Source organism: Diadema antillarum, unplaced genomic scaffold, assembly GCF_040938485.1.
Source record: "Diadema antillarum isolate AM-2024a unplaced genomic scaffold, OU_Dant_1.0 seq00000407_RagTag, whole genome shotgun sequence".
Lineage (NCBI taxonomy): Eukaryota > Metazoa > Echinodermata > Echinoidea > Diadematoida > Diadematidae > Diadema > Diadema antillarum.
In genome coordinates this window covers 704,261-728,121 of record NW_027271395.1, presented here as the reverse complement: position 1 = coordinate 728,121, position 23,861 = coordinate 704,261, and the positions used below count along the sequence as shown (strand labels likewise).

At 38.0% G+C, this 23,861-nt stretch overlaps 2 protein-coding genes across 2 annotated transcripts; one reads left to right on the top strand and one right to left on the bottom strand.

Moving 5' to 3' along the window:
• Positions 1–5,892: 5,892 nt before the first annotated feature.
• On the bottom strand, positions 5,893–11,841 carry LOC139732237 (protein SCO1 homolog, mitochondrial-like). The gene is made up of 7 exons (XM_071643112.1): positions 11,705–11,841; positions 10,570–10,746; positions 10,075–10,165; positions 9,324–9,521; positions 8,057–8,149; positions 7,348–7,463; positions 5,893–6,141 (listed from the first exon to the last, which is right to left on the bottom strand). The coding sequence occupies exons 1-7, from the start codon at positions 11,831–11,833 to the stop codon at positions 5,995–5,997; spliced, it is 951 nt and encodes a 316-aa protein (XP_071499213.1). The 5' UTR covers positions 11,834–11,841; the 3' UTR covers positions 5,893–5,994.
• Positions 11,842–15,569: 3,728 nt separating this feature from the next.
• LOC139732256 (uncharacterized) lies at positions 15,570–21,179 on the top strand. The gene is made up of 7 exons (XM_071643130.1): positions 15,570–15,580; positions 16,644–16,773; positions 17,170–17,391; positions 17,935–18,077; positions 18,842–18,887; positions 19,658–19,809; positions 20,893–21,179. Exons 1-7 carry the CDS (start codon positions 15,570–15,572, stop codon positions 20,999–21,001), a joined length of 813 nt encoding a protein of 270 aa, XP_071499231.1. The 3' UTR covers positions 21,002–21,179.
• Positions 21,180–23,861: the final 2,682 nt, after the last annotated feature.

Here is a 23,861-nt window from a genome sequence, read left to right as displayed (position 1 = left end):
GCTTTATGAAAAGTACTTGGGGTTTTTTTTTTTTGTTTTTTTTTACTCTGCAACATGATTATATGCGACAATTTCAGATGTAATATTTATCGTGATTTAATTACTATGCACATAATTATTGTTATTTTGTTATCGGGTAATATGCTAGCTGTAATCTCATTTTTATTGATTATACTACCAGCTCTTCGAACTGTGTCCTATCATCTGAGTACAGTATACTGCTTTTCTCTCACTGGCAATCTATCTATCTATCTTTCGGCATCTATCTATCTATCTATCCATCTACAGTCTATCAGTTTATCTATCTATCTTCACTACATCGACGTATCCCCCCCACCTCAACACCTTTGTACAGATATTACACATAATGTATTATAAGTATGTTTTTCATGCAGAAAGAAAACAGTATACTGTTAGAGAAATTAAAAAAAAGTGTCGTCTACAACAAGACATATCATGAAAATTCCAGTACAGTTGTATATAGTTCATGTATTGCATCTGTACAAGTGAAATGAAGAAATGAACACCAATAATCAGACCAAAACATTAAACCACAAGTTCAGTCTTTCTAACATTTATGGCGGGAAGGAGAAAAGATTTACTCTACATGTACGTTATACATTTCTATATATATATATCTTTATACTTCCAGTTCATCGTGACGTGAAATTTTGTTTCTATTTTCTGAAAACGATGGAGAGGAGACGGTGAGTGTGGAACTAGGAGGGGGGAGGGAGGGGTGGTGCAGGGGGTTTAACTCGATCCCCCCTCCCCCCCCCCCCCCCCCCCCCCCCCGAGCCGCCTAGTGAAAATGTGATGAGCTTAGAAAAACGGCATCCCGTGTCAAGACCCACGCAGTGTGTCGGGGGAAAAAGTGTGAAGACCTTTTTTTTTTTTCTCTTGTCAGTCGAGAAAATTGTCATTGGAACAACCCCCTTCCAAGCAAACCCCTTCATAGATCCGTCCTTGCGTTCATGGAGATATCGTTAGACCAGGACCAAGAAGCAAATTTTGCTAACTTTAGAATATACCTCAATTTAACACAGTCGTCCAGACCATACTTGATCGTTCTTGGGACCTTATGAACAGGTTCTTACCAACTTTCATGTTTTAAACGTGGACATTGTGGTCTATAATTCTACATCAGGAATTTAACGTACATTAATATGCAAAAAATACCTCTCATTACAATAGTTGTTACTTGGTCCCACTGTCACCGCTTGTTGTTAATGGGAAACACGCCGATATTAAGTATAGTCTATGGAGTTGTGCGCTGGCACAGTGTAAAATGAACATTCTAAAGAGTCAGTGTCCGCTATTCCATCCGTGTATCACTCTCTATGTGTGCAGTGCTGTGAATCAGTAAATGTTGTATACACTGTAATACATTTTCATTTTGAATATCGTAATCACAGATGTATAGTATTATACCTGTGCATGCATAAACGCGCGGTGTTCATAAGTCAGCATTTTGGTTGTTTTATTGTTCATGCCTGCTTCCGCAGTTGCGCACTCGTCATACTCATTGTACATTATTGCTGCAAACGGGTTGAATGCTTTTGTGCGCTTTCACATAGCGTCACTATTCATTTTTGTTGTTGTATTTTCAGTAAACGCAGTAGATTATTGTTGTGACGAAAGAGGATAAATTTTCCAGTGCTATACCATACCAGAAAGTGATTTGGCAAAATGGATCACTTTTTTTTTTCCATTCAAGCTTGTCTAAAGCTTTTCTCTTCAAAACAGCGCACAATTCATGTGATATTGCTGCGTATATAATATACCTTATACGTACAGTAGCTACAAATAAATGTGATTTATCAATTCAAATTCACATCATACCATAAAAATCTATCAACTATTACTGCCTAATCGTGTGCGTGAAGTAAACTGACAACCGGATGGATGTTTATAGCGAGATACCTGATATAACGAGCTACCTCGTAAAACGAGATATCACATTTTATACCGCTTAGAGTGAAAAGATAAGAGTGGTCTCACGTTTTCCTACAGGGGCGGGGAACTTTTCGTTTTGTTTTGTTTCAGGTGATGTTCTTACGTATGTCTGTTATATTTATACTTAAGAATTGGTGAATAATACAAAAACAATGTGACACCTGGTATAATTGCAAAATGTGAGTAGTACATGTACATCGTATACTCGTATGCATTTTAGATCACAGAATCCAAAAAGTGTGGTGGAATGGACCGAAAAGTGTTTTTTTGTGTTTTTGTTTTTTTCACTTAAGATGAGGTAGCTATCACAGAGTCAAGAGAGTCAGGTCGAGTCGACCTCATGACGGCTTTCCAGTATGTATGAAATCGCAGCAATAAACCGGCTCAGCTTTACTATATTTTGACATGATTTAGAACATTTGTTTGCTTATTTGTGGGATTCGATGTAATTTTCACGTGATTTCCCCAGATTGCTACACTCGAATGGCGCAGCAAACAGGACAATGCCACTCCTCCTCCCTCCCCCCCCCCCCCCCCCACCTCCGGAGGGTTCACTGTCACACTGGATTTTTGCCGAACTCTTTCAATCACCTGCCTGTTACAAGCCACGGAGTAATGGTGCGTTTAAACGATGACTGTCTTACACAGTGGTGCCGGAAGGCCTAAGGACAAAATCCACACCTTGTTCTCACAAACTTCACAAAAGGGAGTACTTAGAGTTACATAAACCGAAAGACAGACATTTCGTTGAGAGATATATCATGGTAATAAAACAACAAGATTATAGCAACCATATTTCACTATTTTTTTTTTTTACCGCAACCTATGTAGGCCTATACTTCGTACTCCCGTTATAACGAACTCATCGGGACCGGCGGTTTCCTTTCGTTATAGCCAAACAGTAAAGTAGGCTACATAAATGCATAGATGTTAGACTTTTGACTTGAATTCTTACTTCGTTGTAACGAGCGTTTCAGTATAATCGTGTTTGCTATAACGGGAGTGCACTGTATGGTGATGGTATCATTGCACAAGCTTCCCACTGGCTTGTACAAACAAAGCTCTCTGTAAAATAGTTTGTGTCTATTAAAAAGAATAAAAAGGACACATCATTGTTATAAGTTTGCATCTTTTAAGAAGACGCAGGCATTCTTTGAAAAACATCAGACGACAAAACGTCATAATTATTCACTCTCTAGCTATATATATCTGTGTACACGTAGAAACATAAGGATAGACAACTTAATTATATAATCAAATAATGTATATCCTGTACCTCTCTCTCTCTGTACATACATACATATATATATATATATATATATATATATATATATATATACATATACACTTGTATATTATAAAAGAGAAATAGAAATATCAATCATATAATTTTGTGTGTGTGTGCGGACGTATCTGTGTATATATATTGTTTATCAATAAATAACATCTTTCACACGTCTATCTTACTGACAAATGAGGCATAGCTGTTGATAATCTGACATAACTAGAAGTCAGAACAACCAATTAATGCAAATGACAACATAGAACCCCAAAGATCTTTTTCTACGTCACGACTGAATGATTTTATTCCAGATAGCTCTCCATAACAAACAATCACCTTCCTGATGAATTTTAATCATGGAAAGAATGATTATGACTCACTATCTCTTTATGCTATTACAACACTTGTCACGGGGCGGATCCAGGAATTCTGTAAAGGGGGGGGGGGGGGGGGTGGGCATAACTAATATTTCTGGTGCCACTTCGGGGTTCAATTTCATTTTTTTCTTTGTATTTCTTTCGTTTTTAACGATAAATAAAGGGGGCGTGCATCCTCTGGATACGCCACTGCTTGTTTTTTTTTTTTTTTCTATATGAAACTTGTTTTAATGTGATTTCACATTTTTGACGATATCATATAACCATGTGGTTCACTGGAACCAAACATAACGGCATCTATCTAAATAAATACAGTGGACTCCCATTATAACAAAGTCCTCGGGACCAGCAGTTTTCTTTCATTATATCGAAATTTCGTTATAACCGAACAAATAAACAATAGAAATACATAAGGATAATGTTGCAGCCCAAATTTTTACTTTTTGTAAGCAGAATTTTGTTATACCCACGTTCGTTATAATGGGAGTGCACTGTACATCCTAAAGCTCATGTACATCATTTATACTTGTGGAAAGGGAATCTAGTACGTGTATAAGATAAAAATCTAATTATCACTTGTGAATAAATTGAACAGACCTGGGCCCCGTTTCATAAAACTTGTTATCAGTGACAAGTTGTCATAGTTGTGGCAAGCAAGCTACTGAAATCCTTGCATCTGATTGGCTGAGAGCAAATTTGTCATAGAAATGTGGCAGTTGTCACTGATAACAAGTTTTATGAAACGGGCCCCTGATTAGATATTGCATGAAATTTCACACGTACCATATTCATTCATTCATTTGTTCCTTCATACCTTTTTTGTTTCATTCATTCCTACTTTATTCAGAATACAATGTACCTTGTGCCTCAATTGTGATAGAACTGAAAACCTGGACAAAGCCTGCATTTTCTTTTGAAACTCATTACATGCGAACATGTTCAAATGCCACTGTTTGTTTAAGACAGTATTTCTATATCACCTCTCTCAAAAGCTACATGAATCAGAAACAAGCAGAGAAGTTTATACAGAAATTATATGGATAGATTCCACATATCAGACCATAAAAATAAAGTTTCTGGTACTCTTGGGACATTCAATACATGACACTATTAGTATTTCTGTTCTATGTGGCAAATTCTGCTCTTGGAGATAATGTAAAAATAATGTTATAGATACTCACAAACATTTTCATAGAAGTGAGAAGCTTTGAAGCCGCAACAGTTAATGGAAGCCAAGCTCAGAACAGCACTAACCTGCTTGTTGTGTAATCATTATGTGGGTCTTGACGGTGATTGCACGACTATGCCAAAAGACAAGAAACCTATGAAGTCACTTGCATTTGAAGGGTTTTATTGCAAAACGAGTTAAATCCACTCTTGAAAAGTTGAGATATTAGTGAATAAATCTGCTAAAAACAAAGAAAATAAAAAAGAAGATATGGCATATTCTGAATTATACCTTTATAAATAATAGGCCTATTCCTTGTTATGTTACAAGTGATGTATCGATGGAAAGGTTTGGTTTTGCTCTATTTGATGATGTATTTACAATTGTACTTCAAAATGTTTAAAAATGGCACTTAGTCCATTTTGCAACCAAACTCTTCATTTGAAGACCTCTAAACAGACACATCCATGCAAACTTTGAAACCGTCCAAATGAGTAGTTTCCACATCAATACAGGCAATTTGCTGTAATACCAAATGTGCTTCAAAAACATATAATTGCATTCATGATGGGATATAGATGGCTCTTTCAGGGAACTGCCTGAATTTCTCTGCATTCAATTACTAGCACTGCAATTCAGTGCATGCTTTCCATTTTGTTGTTGCAGTAAGGTGCAAAACCTTGATTTTGTGACTGTCATATTCAATTTTTAAAATCTGAAAGTTAAATGCCACTCTGCACACTGGTGGGAACTGAGCCTACTAAGTAGGTAGATGGTGAAGTGTCCATATCATTTGGGAATAAAAATTGAGAGAACATGTCTATGGTGAAAAACTCTTGAAATAGTGTAGCTTTCATGACATGTTTGAAGACTCATGTTCCTATATCACTAATACTTGACTTCTCTGACAATTGTAAAAAGGTTATATGTTTTTTTCTTTCTTATGAACATAATAAATACTTAGATACTATGCGCTTGGACACATACAACATGATGAGAACACAAATGTCTGTCATCTACAAATTCAGATGTAACTGGAAAAATTTGGGCTTATACATGTAAGTGAGAAATCAGAATGTATTTTGTCATTTTGAAAGTACATGGGCTTGCTGCTCTTCACAAACCAGTTGTGGCTGTTTACAAAATTGATGGGCAATAAAATACAGAATGTATCAAGTCAACGACGGGTACATCTCTACGCCCACTCCACTTCAACTGGAGGCTGATTGGATAGCTTTGTGCTTCCTCATGTGTGAGGCGATCCCACCGGCCACCTGCTCGTCCGTCTTGTTTTGACCGTAGTAGTCCAGAAACTGACCCTCTGGTCCAATCAGGTACATGATGATAGTGTGGTCAACCTGGGAACGATTCACAGCAATTGCTACGCTCATTGCAACTTGATACATGCATTTGATACAGAATTACACACAGAACAGCCCAACTTATTAACACTTTCAATTTCTATGCATACCTCATTAACAGACTTTTCCTGACATCCAGATAACTTGCCCAAGGCTTGTAATACAAGTAATACAAATCAACTGTACAGTACACTCACGTTATAATGAACACTGTTATGACAACATTCTCGTTACAGCAAAGTAAAAATTCAAGTCCCAAAATTATCATCTACACTGTATATGCCCTTATGTACTTAATTGTTTGGCTATATTTGCGAAAATTTCGTATAACGAAAGAAAACAACTGTCCCATGGACTTTGTTATAGCCAAAAGCGAGAGTATTGAAAGTACTAAAATGCATTAATTATGTACAGGTGAATGGAATAGCTTGTTACAAAGACTGGTCTCCGGCAGAAAAAAAAAATGCCTGGAATTTGAATACACTAGCAAACTGGCCTATTGTATTGGTACAGAGACTCCAACCCAAAGCACCTTCTGATCTGGAGATTCTCCCGCCTGAAACCCCTAGCAAACGGGAGACTCCAATTTGATGTGTATGAAGCGCGAAGTTCCTAGATTTCTAGATGCTCTCTGGTGCTATCTAAGGCTTATTTTTTTTCAACATACGATAGCAATAAGCAAGAAATCCTTTCCAACGGGAGACACAGAGCCAGGGCGGGAGAAATTAAATCTCAAACGGGAGAATGGGAGATTTTCCAAAAATGGGTTTTCGGCGGGAGATCTCCCGTCGAAAACGGGAGAGTTGGAGTCTCTGTTGGTACATGATTAATTGCTCAAAAGCAATGTAATGTGCAATACTACGCTGTTTAATTGTAATGCAATGAGTTCACTCACTACTGTAAAGATTAGTGACTTTACGTGTTGATTCATTTACCCATGACAATGTCAAGACATACGTGTATTTATGCTAATTGATTTGGATGTAGTTCAGTATACCCATCAAGACTGCACGCCATCTTGTATATCTACATACATGTACGTTGTAAATTTCTGTCTATTATTTAGTTTTACCCTCATAAAAAAAATGTCATATAAAACAGAGATGAAAAAGATAATAATTGTAGAGAACATGGTAGGGAAGACAATTCACCTAGAAGTTATCTATCACAACAAAGGAAAAGACTTATGATAATGCCACTCACAATATAGTCATTGTCCTCATCCTTTGGTCCCATGCTGAAGTAAACTCGAAAGTTCCTGGCCACTTCATCAATCTTCTCTCGGCTGCCAGTCAGCCCAACCAGGTTTGGGTCAAATTCTGCGAAACAGAAGCATCCGCCATTAGAGAAGGTACAGCACAGATCAAATTCCTGGTGTCCACTTGTGGGGCTACACACTTCATACTTGATCCTGACGATCTCACTAATAATAGCTGACATCATTTAGCTTGCAGGTTGTCAAGTATGTTGCAATTTGCATTAACAATCATTGGCTTTATACCATCTACTTTCCTACATTATGGGTTCCTAATTTACAAATGCAAAATATACAACAATCTTTCCTGGAATTGGGGGAAAAGCTTTTCACATGACTAAAAAGAGCATTCTATTGTTACCTAACAAAAAGGAGAGCAAAAGTAAAACTAAAATTGCAATTTAATTCTGCATATTATTTTCTCTTTTCTTTTTTCTTTTTTACTCAGATTAGTTGCACATAAAGGTACAAATGTATGACACAAATATTCAGCTCAGAAGCAGTCATGCAATGAATTTTGGCAGAACTGCAGAAATCACCTCAACTTTTTTTTTTTCAATTAACATAAATACTAGTTGTACTGCTGTGTCCTGGTGCAAATTAAAACTTTATTGATATGCTTTATTATTTGAAGAGTAGAAGTGAAGATGGTCCTACCTTTGACATATTCCCTCATTGTCTCCACATCGTCCCTGTCGGGATCGATGGTGATGAAGATAGGGATGACCTTTTCCAGGTTGGGACTGCCATCTGTTGAACAAAAGATACAAAACGAAGTGACTGCATATACACAGTATATACCAATGATTGGTACATACAACTGCACTTTGCTTTCCAATTGATGGCCTCCCATCGGTTGAATGCCAGGGTAGGAAATACTTTTCTTAATTGAGAAAAATCAAAAGTAATATGGGGAAGTGCTCACAGTTAAATCAGAGAATGATATCATAATTTGTTCACATAACAGCCACCATACATGAGTGAGTGAGTGAGTGTGTGTGTGTGTGTGTGTGTGTGTGTGTGTGTGTGTGTGTAATACAGGACAGCTACTACATACTGTGATAGTTTATCTGTCTTTTGGTCCATGTGCATGGCTGGTGAGCAATTTGAATTTGCTGTGATCTTGGAAATGCTTTCACAATAAACTATTGTGTGTTGTTCGGTTTATACAGTTGTACAACAAATACTGGCTGCTCTTTCATTTGGGACTCAGTGCAAATTCTTAACGCCTGTTGATTCTGCAGGACATGCAATGACTTTCACCAACACCTTGGGCCTCTGTTGGAATAAGCTTGGGTCAAGGAACTGCTCTCTGATCCTCATATAGCAAAATTTCATTCATTCATTCATTCATTCATTCATTCATTCATTCATTCATTCATTCATTCATTCATTCATTCATTCATTCATTCATTCATTCATTCATGGTAATAATGTGCCATGTATACTGATTTCCACATCAGTCTGCATACTTTAACAGCTTGGGCAGATGTTCTGAAACTAGGTTTGAACAAATAAGATCATTCATCACCTCACCTCAGTGGATTTTGTCCATTAGATATAATGGAAACAAGGATATGGTATTATTTCCCAGTCAGTTGATCTGATCTACATCAAATTTCACACAGCATGCCAAGAATGAATGGATTGTGAGCACAAGAGCTTGTTAAAATTAGACTGTGCTCCCATTATAATGAATGCGGTTATCACAAAATTTTTCACACAATGAACTAAACATGTAAATCTCAAAATTATTATTATAGTATCTTTACATTTGTTCAGCTTTAACAAAATTCAAATAAAGTGAAAGAAAATGGCTGGTACCAAGGACTTCATTGTAACGTGAAGTCATCTGCACCAGACATCATATCTGTCAAGAGAAGAAGCTGTGACATGTGCACAATGGTCGTTTTGGAGTACTCACTGACTTTGTTGACAGCAAGGATCATTTTCTCCAGCTCATCAGGACAGATGTCTGGACAGTGTGTGAAGCCAAAGTAGAGCAGGATCCACTTCCCAAGGTAGTCTTCGTTCGTTTTGCGCTGGCCCGACGTGTCAATCAGGTCAAATGGTCCACCTATTGCAGCCTTGCCCACTGCTTTGTTCCTTTCCTTCTGTATCTCTGAGGGTCAGAAATGTTGTAGGATGTTTTATTCACACATTAATATCACGATACTTTGATGCTTTGGTGGCTGCAAGGACAATTTTTGACAAGTGATGAATTGAATGACAGGGAAATTCCAATCAGTGTTCCAGCTGAATTTAAAACAGAAGAGTAGAGTCAAACAAACAGAAGAGCAAAAGTTTCATTCAGACTGGACAGAAAATGAGAATTCTACTTCATGGCTGCACTTATAATTATGCCTTTGTGGATATAACATCCAAAAAATGAGCTTATTCACACACAACCCTTTACAACATAGCAGTCAGTGAGAATGCAATAGTTTTTACATAACATCCTGGTTTGCCATAATTACTGTAAAAGCTGTTATTTTTGCATAACATTTTTGTGAGAATGATGTTGTTTTCACGATTTAACACCAAGATTATCATAAAGTGCACTAATGCCAGTCCGTTTGTGATAATTTTGTTTACAAGTTAGGAGTTGATATAAGTTGATGACTTAATCACCTAACAACAATCCCCAAATCCTGTACAGAAATGTGCAAGCTTACGTAGTTCTTTCTTTTCCTTTGCGGACTTGAAGACATACAAAGCTGATCCACCGATGGCAAATGTCACAAGCAGCGATTTCCAGGTTATAGGCTGGGAATGTAAAGCAAGATATTTAGTGAATTTAAAGCTGGGAAACAAAGGTTCTATACAGATCAGTCAAGCAGTCAATGCTGATTATTTGTTACCTTCGGACATAGTTTACAAATTATGCAAAGGGGGTGTGTACAAAAATTTCAATAGGTTATAGGAACCAGGTTATTCCTTGTGAGGCAAAAAATGAGCTCTTAATGTTTTCAGTAAAAGAAACTGGAGCTGCTTGCTATAGAGAAACATGTAATGGGAGAATGAATTATTTCCAAGTGGTTAAACTTTACATTGATCTAATGATAATTGTAACACACATATACAATAAATGCAAAAGGGGAAACTGACCAGAAATATAATTTTGTAATGTACATGAGTAAATGTGATTCATATCAGACAGACTAACTCACCCCTTTCTTTCCAGTTTTACTCTTGTTTTGCCTTCCGCTACTTGCTGGCCGCCATGCAGTCTGTACGGTAGAGGATGCTGTCAGCCATTGGTCTCTCCCTGCCCGAGGGAGAGTCGTATATGGTGCAGAGACTTTTGTCTTGCTACATGTGTGCAAGAGATGTCTGCAGGGGATACACTGGAGGAAGAAGATAAAATGAGAAATGTAGAATGTAAAAATCTTAACTCAAAAAAGGGCTGTGGGGGGGGGGGGGGGGTGTTGAATCAACCCCCCCCCCTCGACATTTTCCACACCTGATGGAGAGTCGTGTATGGCGCAGAGACTTTTATCTTGCTACATGTGTGCAAGAGATGTCTGCAGGTGATACACTGGACAAAGAAGATCATGAGAAACCCAGAATGTAAAAATCTTAAATGGTACTCTTTGCTCAAACAAGAAATCATATATAGTGGAGATGTTCACAGAAAGAAATTTGACAAGGGAAGTAGGCCACTGCCATGGTGGGACATTTAATAATTAATGTTCTCATCGCATCATGTCAGAAATTCATATTTCCACTGTCTTCTGTCATCAAAGGGTGGTGTGTAGGTCTATAGTTTTCTTACATGAACACTGTCCTGAAGTATGATCTTTGCAAGTCAGGCTTTCTATTCTGTTCTCATCTGAGAAATTGGGGAGAATGTACAATCTCTAGATTTGGCTACAGGTGAGCAGAAAAAAACCTGGGAGTACTGACTCTCACATAAAGTCACAGGATGACAATCTATACCGGTACTACACTACATAATGTAATGCAAGCCTCAAAAACATCTCATTATATCCATTGCTCGCTAACATGGCTTTTGCTCTTCTGATAAACAAAATATGCTGCATGATTGCGACAGATCTCCAACATTTGCAAACAAAACAAGGAAATATTTCGTGCAAACCAGAGATTTACTTTAAATTATAATCTTATATCATTACGAGAGAATATGATATGAGCAAATTCCTACCTCAGTACAGCTTGTGGAAGCAGTGGTCTGACTGAACATCTTCCAAACAAAACAAGGAAATATTTCGTGCAAACCAGAGATTTACTTTAAATTATAATCTTATATTATTACGAGAAAATATGATATGAGCAAATTCCTACCTCAGTACAGCTTGTGGAAGCAGTGGTCTGACTGACCATCTTCCAGACTTCACTCCTTGGCTTGTTGGCTGCTTGGAGTAGGCAGCTTCTCCCAAGAAGACGCAGGCCACTTCCTGTCATGACTTGCATTTTTGCACCTCCTTCTAGTGAATAGCAGAGAAATTATTGAGTTTTGATTATACTGTAATACAAATAGATAATGAAAATACTAAAAGTGCGGTTAAGTGTATAAAAATAAAATGTAAAATTTACTGTATTATGAAGTGCTGTCGTCATCACCACTTGCTAAATGAGTGAATGTTAAAAAATTTAAATTCAATAGTTATTTACGTCAAAATGAGTGCTGGAGGTACATGCAGGTTGAGGAACTCTTGCATTAACAGTCTACACCTGTTTGAATGTTAGTGTTTATAAATATTGTTAAACAGTCCATTGATAAAGGCAAGCTGTAGTGTCTAGAGTATTAAAAGAAAAACTGTGTAAGTTTGGATCAATACAAACTCTGCAATCTCCAGACTCCATGCATATCAAATTTATGATCCAACCTTTGCTAAACAGTTAGTCTAGAGCTCCTAGATACTACAGAACCAGCGAAAAACCCTGTTGGCGACAGGCTTTGTACAGCCTATTTTTTTGCAGCAAGGCCAAGGGCCATTTAATTTCATTCATGAAAAGGCCCAATACAACCGAACAAGGCGTCACTTCCCATAACACTTGCAAGTACTGATGGCACGCCCTCCTGCTTTGCTCTAAAGTGTGACTACGCACACATGATGTTCATTAGGGAAAGAGTTCCTTATGCCCTCCCCCCTAATTTACACAGGGTGAGTGAATTACTTTTTTTTTTTTTTTTTTGCTAATGATGAACTAAATAAAGGTTATGCCATTTATGGGAAGACTTCCCATATTTATACCTTAGTTTGTCGTTGCAATGTTGGTAAGAAAGAATAGTAATTTATTTATTTTGTGCAAATTAGTGGGGGAGGGGCATAAAGGATTCTTTCCTCCATTAGCTGTTTTATTGATGAATGAAAGTGCCCTGCCAGAAATAGGCACCCTGACGCATATTGTATTGGATATTTTACTCCATCTTGACACAGAGAACTAAATTGCCAGCACGAAATGGTCAGCATGGGACTGAGGATGATGTAACACCACTATATCGGCCGAGAATAACGAACTTCGAGTTGTCTCTTGAGTATTTGCTCTTCTGATTCTTGGCTAATCATGAATCAAGCACACACAGACTAACATGATCAAAGACAAACTTTATAGTTTCTTACTTTCAGATAAATGCTACAAGATTTCAGATGCAGTCTCGCCTGGACTCGTCACTCTTTTCCGCACGTACGGCGTCTGCGATTATGCAATTTTCCGACAACGCCACCTACGTCAAATCCTGTGACTGACCGTCGCAGCCTGCGGCATTCGTAGCCACACGTATGGTTAAAAAAAGTCAAACGGAGATTGAATGATCAATTTATTCAAACTTGGTCTAGTACTGTTAATGACAGTGATTCCTGTGTCAATTATCGCATTCTTAAATGTAAATTTATATTTGAACCGTATCTCCTGACCCTCCCTCGCAAATACGCTAGTACCAGAGACTCCAACCCAAAGTACCTTCTGATCCGGAGATTCTCCCGCCTGAAACCCCTAGCAAACCGGGAGACTCAAAGTTGCTATGTGCGAAGCGCGAAATTCCCAGGGTTCTAGATGCTCTCTGGTGCTATCTAAGGCTTATTTTTTCAACATACGATAGAAATATGTAAGAAATCCTTTCCAACGGGAGACAAAGAGCCAGGGCGGGAGAAATTAAATCTCAAACTGGAGAACGGGAGATTTTGCAAAAATGGGTTTTCGTCGGGAGATCTCCCGTCGAAAACGGGAGAGTTGGAGTCTCTGTAGTACTTTGACTAAATTCCGTCTAGCTAACTCTAAACTCCCAGTAGTAATGGGGAAGTACAGCAATAGCAATTATGATGATAGGATATGTCCACTGTGTAACTCAAACAAAATCGGTGATGAATTCCATGTGTTATTTGAATGTAGTTCATTTGATACTCTGAGACAAGCTTTGTTGCCGAGATACTATTATAGAAATCCAAATACCCATAAAATGGAAAAACTATTTAACTGTAAAAGGTAGGTGAAATTGCTAAATCTTTGTAAAATGATTGAGGCTATTGGAGCAAAGTTCAGATCCTCAACGCCGCCCTAGACACCCTTCCCCCTTGACCACCAGAATATAGTACCCTCCCCATAACTACATTATTTTGCTTACACTGACTCATTCCACTATTTTTGTAATAGCAGTCAACCCCCTTTTTGTTTGTTTATTTGGTTTTTTTTACCACGAAAATACAGTGCCTTCCTATAACCGCATTATTTTGCATACATTGATTCACCCCACTACTTTTCGTAATAGCTGATACCTCTCCACTCATCTCCCCCACCACCAACCCCTCCCCTGCCAGTTTGATAGTGGTCCCCTTGTTATTAAGATAACTATTCTTTCAATTGTATTTGTTAAAATTACTGTATTATTTAAAAATGGCTCTTAATGATGATAAAGTTATAAGAAAATGTATAATGTATAGTCCAATGTTAAGTGTATGTAAACTTTATTTTTAAGCCAATAGGAAATCAAATAGTCTTAATTACAGTGTTAATTTTTTGTAAAATAATGTTGGCATTCAGTGATTTGAATTTAAAAGCTTGAGCTCGAGTTGTAGCTATCACTTTGAACCATTTTGTTGCAGCTTGTCATGTCATTGTTTGAAACGCTGTCGACGGATTACGGATTAAGCAGTGAGGTTGCCGTATAGAATATTCTTTTAGAGCCTGCAGTGGTTACCGTTCTTTTACAAAAAGGTACGAGAATTTAAACAGTGGCGGATCCAGAGAGGACCGCAACCGGCGCACGCCCCCCCCCTTTATTTTTTTGTTGAAACAAAAGAAATAAAAAGGAGGTCGGAGAAGCAGCTCGTATTTTCTCAGTAACTTTATGTTGTTGTTGTTTCCACAACGGATTGTGGAATTTTGTCCTATTAAATATTTGTTGATTCTGTGAAAATAGATGCCGAAAGTGATAGTTAGTTAAACAATGAAACTGAAGAAAAGTAGGACGGTCCGTTCAAAAGTTATAAGAATGATAAAGTTCTGGTGAAATTCATAGGAAGGCTAGATACAGACAACTGGAACTATAGAAAGAAAGTAGGGTGGCTTGTACCGAAATTCCACATACTCAACTTGTATAATCATCTATGAAGCGCTTTTAACTTCGAGGGTTGCCGTTGATATAACAATGAATATCACTTCATTTTTTAAAATAGAAAATACATTTTCTGGATATCTCCTGTGCATTCTAGCTTCATTTTGTCTTATCCAAAGATATTGCATACTAAAATCTCTTCCCATCACCGGTTATAACTGACATGGTGCATCGATCAAAAAAGGAACAAAGATAGAAAAAGAAACATAACTTTTAAGCAACTTCCCATAATATCCTTCAACTTCACAGAGCTTTTACTTTTATTGTACTCACTGAATTCACAGAATATTTTTTCACACTTGTAAAAACCAGGCTGAGCTCTCACAGCCGACTATGCGAGCGGCAGAGCTGCACCCCGGATCTGAAGCCATAGCAATTGTGACGTCATAGAAACGCTGTTCTGTGGTGCACCTGTTACACAGTCGTGGTTCCGAGATATCCGTACTGCAATTCACGTAAAGTGAAGTGTCCACAGCGCGACCGACCCGGACTCTGTAGATCTAGTGCGTGTACTGCTGGCGTGTACACGACAGCATCGCTTTCCTGAAATCTCGGCGTCATGATCGTGCAATCCCGACAAATATGGTCGAAATGATAACAGAGTGAGTATTGATTGCATGTGTTTTAGTATTTGGTCACACTTCCAGGACTACCTTCTGCTCCTAAGCTCCTTGATTACCCACTTAAATTGTGCAAGGCAACACAGGACGTCGCGAATAATTGTACACCGCATCGCATAGACTAATATGTACTTGTATGTGCATTGTCAGTGAACACCTGTATGTAGAACTTAGAAGGTCCAGTGGCAAAGGAGGCAGATTAAGAAGAACTTGTGGGGAACTTTGTCTTCAATTTGATAGCATTGTGCAGGCAAATCAGTTACAATATTTATTTGAAAGAGGTTTCATTGTTATCATATAGCATGGGTGCATCTAGCCCCGGAGACCGCGCCGCCAGGCGCGGTCCTGGCGGCTTCCCCGCAATTTCGCTTATGTTAGTTCCTAAGTATTCTGTGCGCTTGTGCAAGTGATTGTGAATTCTGTGAACATCGGTGAGCTGCTTATAAGACATCATTTTGTGCATCACAAGCAATGAAATGCATCAAACAGTCGCCGATGATAGTCATTTAGGTTTCATCTACCCATGTAAGTATTCCTAGTAGTTTCTGTTGAAAAATTAAGGAAATATAGCGCCGCAAAGGCACCCGTTTGTTCAACATGAAGATCTTTTATGGGAGCACGGCGCAGCCGCCACACTGCGTGTGGCGGCTGTCGCAGTTAGGGTGCATCCTAAGATGTGTAATGTGATCGAACACAGAAAAATCATATATTTATCTTCATTCACTTCCTTTAACTATTTAACATCGATATTTTCATACACAGGGCAAAGTTAAGCATAAGAGCTGATGTTCATTGCCAATGAAACAGTTTACCCCTACCAAGCAGAAAACTGTTGAAGATGAGATATCCATGTAACCCAATTAAAAGTATACCAAAAACCTGGTCATATATGTTCAAAGTCTGTGGACGATTGAGAAACTTGCTAGAAATCCTTCACATGCGTGATATTTATCTTCATACAATGTACTTGGTCATCATCTCTGTATTAATTGATATTGTCTAAATCCTCATCATCTGTGAAAATCTTCTTTTTTCTTTTGTTCAGACCACCTGCCTACCCTGGAGGAAACACCCAAAAACCTGGTGACAGTAACTGGAACACAATTCCCATCATCACTGTCAATGGGCCGAGAGATTCCGAAGAGTCAAAAGACAAGCTTGTGAAATTGCCAAAGGTGAGTGCATGAATGGGGAAAAAGAGACAGTTCAGTACACCCATAGGTACAAGTTTGCATCATCATTCCTATTACTTATTCCTCTGCATATAAACCAAACCAACGACAATGTACTACCCTGTTGGTGACGATAGTTTCAATGCTAATGATGAAACTTGTAATCATGATTGCTGTGAAAGAGATCATTTTCACAGCTTGGGATCCAGAAGGTCTTCACCATAACATAGTGATTCTGAGAGCTGATATACAATGTAATTCATACATTTAAAACACTAACATGTTTTACCAATTATATTATCTGGTAAGATTCAAGTTCACTCTCTTGTGCATATGGAATGCCAAGTGCATCTAGTCTGAGTTATAATTTCTCTGAAATGGTTTACTGTTCATGTACAGCTGCCCTCCGAGCGTTTCCGCTACACACTATTTCATGAGCTGAAGCAGAATGAGCTGAGAGGTAGCGAGCTGCACTGCCCTCGTGTGAGGAAGGGGCCGGAGATCAAGGAGAAGGTCTTCACCAAGGTAACGGATGACCAGGGGAAGACCATCCACCATGGCAAGATGGGGCTGCAGAGAAAGGACCATCAGAAGAAGATGGAGGACTGGGAGAATTGTGGGGTAGGTTGAGAGAAGATATGGAGTGCCTTGGTTTCATTATGTTTTTTTTTTTCATACATATTATTGTGCTTTGGGTTTTTGTTCTTTTTGTTGTACATTGGCTTCCATTTTGATGTATCGTCACCTGTCAATTGCATGGATAAAGACTTTACTTCCCGTACCACAATACCTGACATCACTCCTAAATCTTAATGACATCTCAGTCATAGCTATGTTCAAATAAAAGCAACCAATTTGACCCAAGAAATGGAAAATATATCATGGATTGAGTAGAAATGCATATAACTTTACAACATCAGACTTGCTAGGAAATAAGTCTTCTTTTTGGAGAAAGAAAACAACCCTGCATATTTAAAGTGTCATAAATAATGCAATACATGTAGTAATGATGATAACAATGATGATGATGATAATGATGACGATGATAACAGTAATAATGTTAACCCTCCAGCCGTGTAGAGTGATGTGTCCGGTATTAAGGGATGACGATCTTGTCAATAGAGGGTGCACTAATAAATATATTCTGAACTTCTGGACAAACAGCATGCCAACCTGTCATTCCAAGACATGCACCATGACTACCAGAAGGAGAGCCTACACCGCATCCTGAAACGTCTCATTCGGGCGGAGACTGTCCAGGCCCGGGATAACAACATCATGGATCTCTCAGATGTCTCCCTTAACTGGTAAATTATGTGGCAGCTCTCCCTCTGAAACTGAATCTATGAGCAAAAATTTTGGCATGTAAACAGAGCACATAATTTTCATGTGCACAGCTTTTCACCCCAACAGACAGACAGATGAACAGACAGACAGACAGACAGACAGACAGATACACACACTCACACACACACACACACAAACATCTTTCAAATTTGCAATATGTGTCACAGTTTGTCTTTTGTTTTGGGATATTGCTTTGATAGGCAGAGTTGACTCTTGAACCACAGTATAGCTTCCGTTCAAGAGTTATGACATATTCAATGTTTATTTTTTTATTGATGTGTGTGCTAATTGTGTTGGCACATGAATTAGCAATACTAGGAGTAATAACAGTAGTACTGATAGTAGTAGGGCAGATCTACATTAAAGAAAATAAGAAAGAAAGTACCATTCAGTCCAAACTATGTGTAAGTTTCATAAAGTTTTAATTGTTGTAAGTGTTACATGGCAGTTCAGCTTGTGCAAGGACTTTTTGTCAATTCTCGAAAAGATACCATATCATAGATCTAAAAATTTCCTTTACAGCAACACTGACATAAGCATTACCACAATCATGATTATTATATCTTCTCTCCTGAGAAATCAGTTATCAATGAATGAGTATAAACTGAATTCTCATCCCCTTGATATCTATCGTATGATATACAATAATGTTACTTTTGCACATTTGATGTATGAATTGCGTGACTGATAAATAAATTGTTTTCCTTCTGTTCTGTCTTTGTAGTTGCAAGCAGTTAAATCTGAGTAAGAACTACATCACATCTTTCAAGGTAAGTTGCTGTTTGAGCAAACATACATCAAGAAGAGAATGATATGCAAAAAATATGAACATGATTCTCCTTCATTGTAGAAAAGAGAAATAATTATTGGTTGTGGGCCAAATTTCTGATTGGTTGATAACTTGCTTGTGCATGTGTATTGTGCAAGTGTACATGCAAGTATGCATATATATATATTTTTGTGTGTGTGTAAAAGTATGTTGCTTTGAAATGCTGCCTCTGACAAAATGACAAGGAATACTGTCACCAGCAAGAGCATGTGATGGAATGAAAATATCGATTTGATGCATTCTGGATATATTTTTGAGGTAATGCGATGCTTTGTCGCACCAGTAGACATAGACAGACATATAGGTGTGATAAAATCAACTCTCAGACATAAAATATTGACATGTGCTGTATTTGATTTGGTGATGCACACTTTCTGCAGTAATCAGTAGAAGATGAGTGGTTATATGCATGTAGGCTCTCACAATCATTAACATTCCTTTCTTTCTGTGAATTCATGTGTGGTTTTGTTTATTTTCACACTCAAAGAAAACCATCCACAAAACAACCAGCGGCAGATCCAGGGGGGGGGGGGGGGGGTGCACTGGGTGTGTGCCCCCTTTATTTGATTGTTAAAACAAAAGAAATAAAAAAGAAAAATGGAGGGGCGCACCCTTTAATTTTGTAAAAGTGCCTCCCCCCCCCCCCCCCCCTTATGGAATTCCTGAATCGGCCTCTGACAACAACAATTCTTTCTTTGAAATGATTTTCAGAAATTGCCCAAGAGTCCAGTGCTGGAGGTGCTAAATCTCAGTGACAACTCCATCAACTCATTTGAAGGTCTCACAGCCTTGAGAAAGACTAGACTTCAGTGCCTAGACCTGAGGAGAAATCCAATCTGTTTCCTAGAGAACTACAGAGAAAGGTATGATGATATAATTATTCTTTTTTTCCCTCATCCTTCAAGCCAAACATAGTTTTCAGAAATGAAAATGAGACTAAGATGACAAAGGGTGCATTCCATTTGTAACTATATGACAAGAGGTTTTAAGCTAAAACAGTCAAGTCACTTACAAACTTGTTTGTGAGCAAATCTTGAACATACACATCCTATTTTTCCATAAAGTTTTTAGAAATAAAAAATGAGACTAAGATGACAAAGGGTGTATTCCATCTGAAATTATATAACAAAAGTTTTTAAACTGAAAGAGTCAAATCACTGCTAAACTTAACCCGCTGAGGACGAGTCCCGAGTATACTCGGGCAGGGGTCTATCGGAAATGCGTGTTGTAGCAAAATCAGTCTGTCCTCAACGGGTTAAGTGTGTGAGTAAGTCCTATTTTTCCTATTTTTCCATATAAGGGTACCTTTTATCATTTGCATTTTCAGGAAGTTTTGGGGTTTCCGTTTGTGTGATTTCACGGGGAAACATGATAAAACCTATGTTTGGATGTCCATAATATCTGATCATTGCTCAGAACCATATTTTGCAAGCAGTGTATATTTCTGAGAATGGGTTTACATTTCATGTGCCATGCTTAGGCTGTGAATGTTACTGGTTATTGTGGAGACATGGACCCCATTCCATAAAAGATGTTAAAAAAGCACGTTGCCAGCCTGGCAAAAGGGCCCTAAGGCTTGTGCGCTCAAAAAATCACAAAAATGATGGTTACAACATAATTATATAAAAGAGCTTTTAAAACTGTGGAATAATGTCAAAAGCTAAAATTCAATTTTGGGGATAAATTTTATGCTAGGGCTGCTCTGCCGAGCAGGTGATTAGCAATTCTTGTTAGAATAGCAACTTCCAGTGGCAACAGCCAATTAGGAAGCAGGATTCTTGCCATTGGAGCAAGAGTTGCTATCATGTCAACATTTTTGTGAAATGGGCCGGTCCAGGACATGTGTATTGACAGATCATCAATGTGCAGATTTGGTAGTCGTGTATCTGTTTCAATTCATACAATGTTTTATATAATTATGTATATTTCTGCCTTCTTTTGCCCAGAATATTTCAAGCCCTACCAAACCTGACAGTGCTGGACGATGTGCGCAGATTACCATCTGACTCAGCTGACGGCCTCCCACCAGCAGAGGGCTCTTGCATCATTCTTTAGTTTAAAGGAGAATTGAACCTAAATATGTATATGTGTGGATTGGGTGAATGCAACAAGTAGAACATATTAGTGATGTTTGAGAATAAGCAGACAATCCGTCCAAGAGGTATGAATTTTTCAATTGTAGGTGCCATCATCCCTGAATGAGAAGACTACGCCAGTTTGTGATATCACTACGTCGTAATGATAATGTATAATGAAATAAAGATAATTCAACATGCTTTCACTTTTCCACATGTTAATGAAAGAGCACTTGACTTAGCTCTGTCAGAAAGCAGGGAGAAATAACATTCCTCTCAAAATACATGTATGTCAGTAACAAATCAAGGAAATGTGTACCTTTCATTGAAAGATTACCTTTTGTGGAATTGTCTTCATATTTCCTTAATTGTTGTTCTGTGGTGGTGATGTCACAAACTGTCGGAGTCTTCTCATCCAGCAGTGGCGGCACCAATACAGATTTTCCAATTTTCCTCAAACTTCAATGATGTGTTGTACAAATATAGTTGCATTCATTCAAATCCACTTTTACACTGTAAATATTTGGGTTTCTTTTCCCTCAAATTTTTTGTCATTCTGAGCTGTCAACAGACTTCAAGGAGTACATGTATCACATTAGAAGGTATTGATGCATTACTCTCACCTTCTTTGGCCAAGACAAAATAAAAGCCCCAGGGCTGGCGGAACCAGGGGCCAGGGGGGCTCCGGCCCCCCACTTTGTTTGCACCCTTACATAGGAAATCATAGGGTGTCACCACTTTAGGCTCCCCCCCCCCCCCCCATTTTTACCCTGGAAGTGGCGGTAGAAAAGAATAGAATGAAACCTCTGAGCATGGTAAAGCTGTTGTTTTTGCGCCAAGGACCTTTTTGTTTTTTGGCTTGTTAGCTCATAAAACCCAGAAGTGGATCCCCCCCCCCCCCCAACCACTTTTAAAAATGTGGCGTTGGCCACAAGTCCAACTAATAAAATGCTAGTTTCAAAAGTTTGGTTTGCATTGGTTGAGATGATGTTCATAGCTCAGACGATAAGATTAAGTGCTTTCAATCATGAGGTCCGTATACTGTATACACCTAGTATTTTGCGAGGTTTTTATTTTTAGCAAATTTCGTGACCCATGAATTTAAAAACATGGGAAAATATTAACTCTGATCCCGGCATGATTGTGGTGTGCATGCAAACATTTCTCTGTTCAGTCCCACTTGTGAATCCCCCATCCCCTCACATCACAGTGTATTCTTAAACTCTGGAAATGTTGAATGTATATTCTTCTTTGACCATCTTTGATGGTTTGTGCCGGTTTGGTATGCCTTATCAATTCATTTATTTCTTTTATCATACAGTGTACAGACACTTCTTTTTGCCTTTATTAAACAATATTTTGAAATGATTTAGTGTCCTCCTAAACCATCGTTTGGGGGTTAACACCGACAGCATGTTCTGTTTTCTATCTCTCCATTATATATATATGCTTCCTTTCCTATCAAAATCTTCTTCAGGTAAATAAAGCCTTTGTGTGTGGTATAATGCACTGGTCTAGATTGGTTATAAAGTGACGACAATTTGTCTACACTAAAGGTCCTAATGTCTACGACGTACATATAGGCCTACAGTTTCTTTCACATAAGGAATGTCTTTGTCTACAAGTAAGTATCCCATGCAACAAAGTGAACCCTGTATTTAATGAGATTGATTGGATGATTTCTTTTTTTTTGTCCAAGTGTGATAAATGATAACCCAGGATGACCTGTAATAAAATTTGTTTTATTTTGTTGAGTACATAAAGTGATATACATGTATGGGACAAGATAACTATGCCTGTCTCTATGTTAGATTTGCATTTCCATTCCATTGCATTCCACTGGACATGACAAAATTCAGGAGCTGAAAATGTCATGTAAAATGCATGGCCGAAACAAAAGATCTCTTGGTGAAATATAAATGAATACATAACTTCAAACAGTATTTTCTATGTTGGGGAGAGCTTATTTCATGAATACAGAGGGCACATCAGAGATAGAGAGAGCAGTTATACCCAAAGATTGTCTTTTGCAAAGGAATTTGAAAATTGAAACATGCATTTGACAATGTGCTGTGTAGTCCTGTCAGTCACCAGTTATCTAAGTGTCTTATATGTTAATATGGAGACCTGGTGTGTTTCATCAACGCTTGTCAGTGCCGACAACTGTCGGTGCTGACCAATTTCAGCAAAATCCCTGGTTTTGATTGGCTGAGATGCTCTGGTCACTGACTGTAACTATGGTGATTCAAGTTGTCAGCGCTGACAAACGTTGATGAAACACCCCCCTGATAGCTTGTTTGAAAACACACCAAAAATGAATTATTTATATCAGCAAGTTGTTCATAGTACCTTCCCTTGTACATGAATCAGTTTTATATTCTGAGTTTTATCAATTGTATATGTTTCTATGTCTATGTGCTTGAAAGAACATGAGTGAGAATCTTTAGTGTAAATCATGATTAACCTGTACATTATTCCGGACTTCGTTATATGTGATGAGCAAAATCACGACATTGATTTTGATGATTAAATTTCATATTTTCAGTCTTTCATTCAAGAGGCCTTGACTGTGTACAAAGTGTATGTAGCTGCAGAAAGATAACTTTTGAAATAATGCAGCATACAAATACACAACAAATTAAGAGTTTGTTCTCAAAAACCGATAAGTCCATATTTGCAAAAAGGAGATTTTTGCGATTAAAGGTCAAGAAAAATAAAGAGAATAATAAGAATTTTTTGCTTCTTTTGACCATAACTTCAAAAATGTGCCTCTATATGTAGTGACCATTATATCATTTAAAAGGTATTATTTTGTACTTTATGACAAAGACCGTACTTCA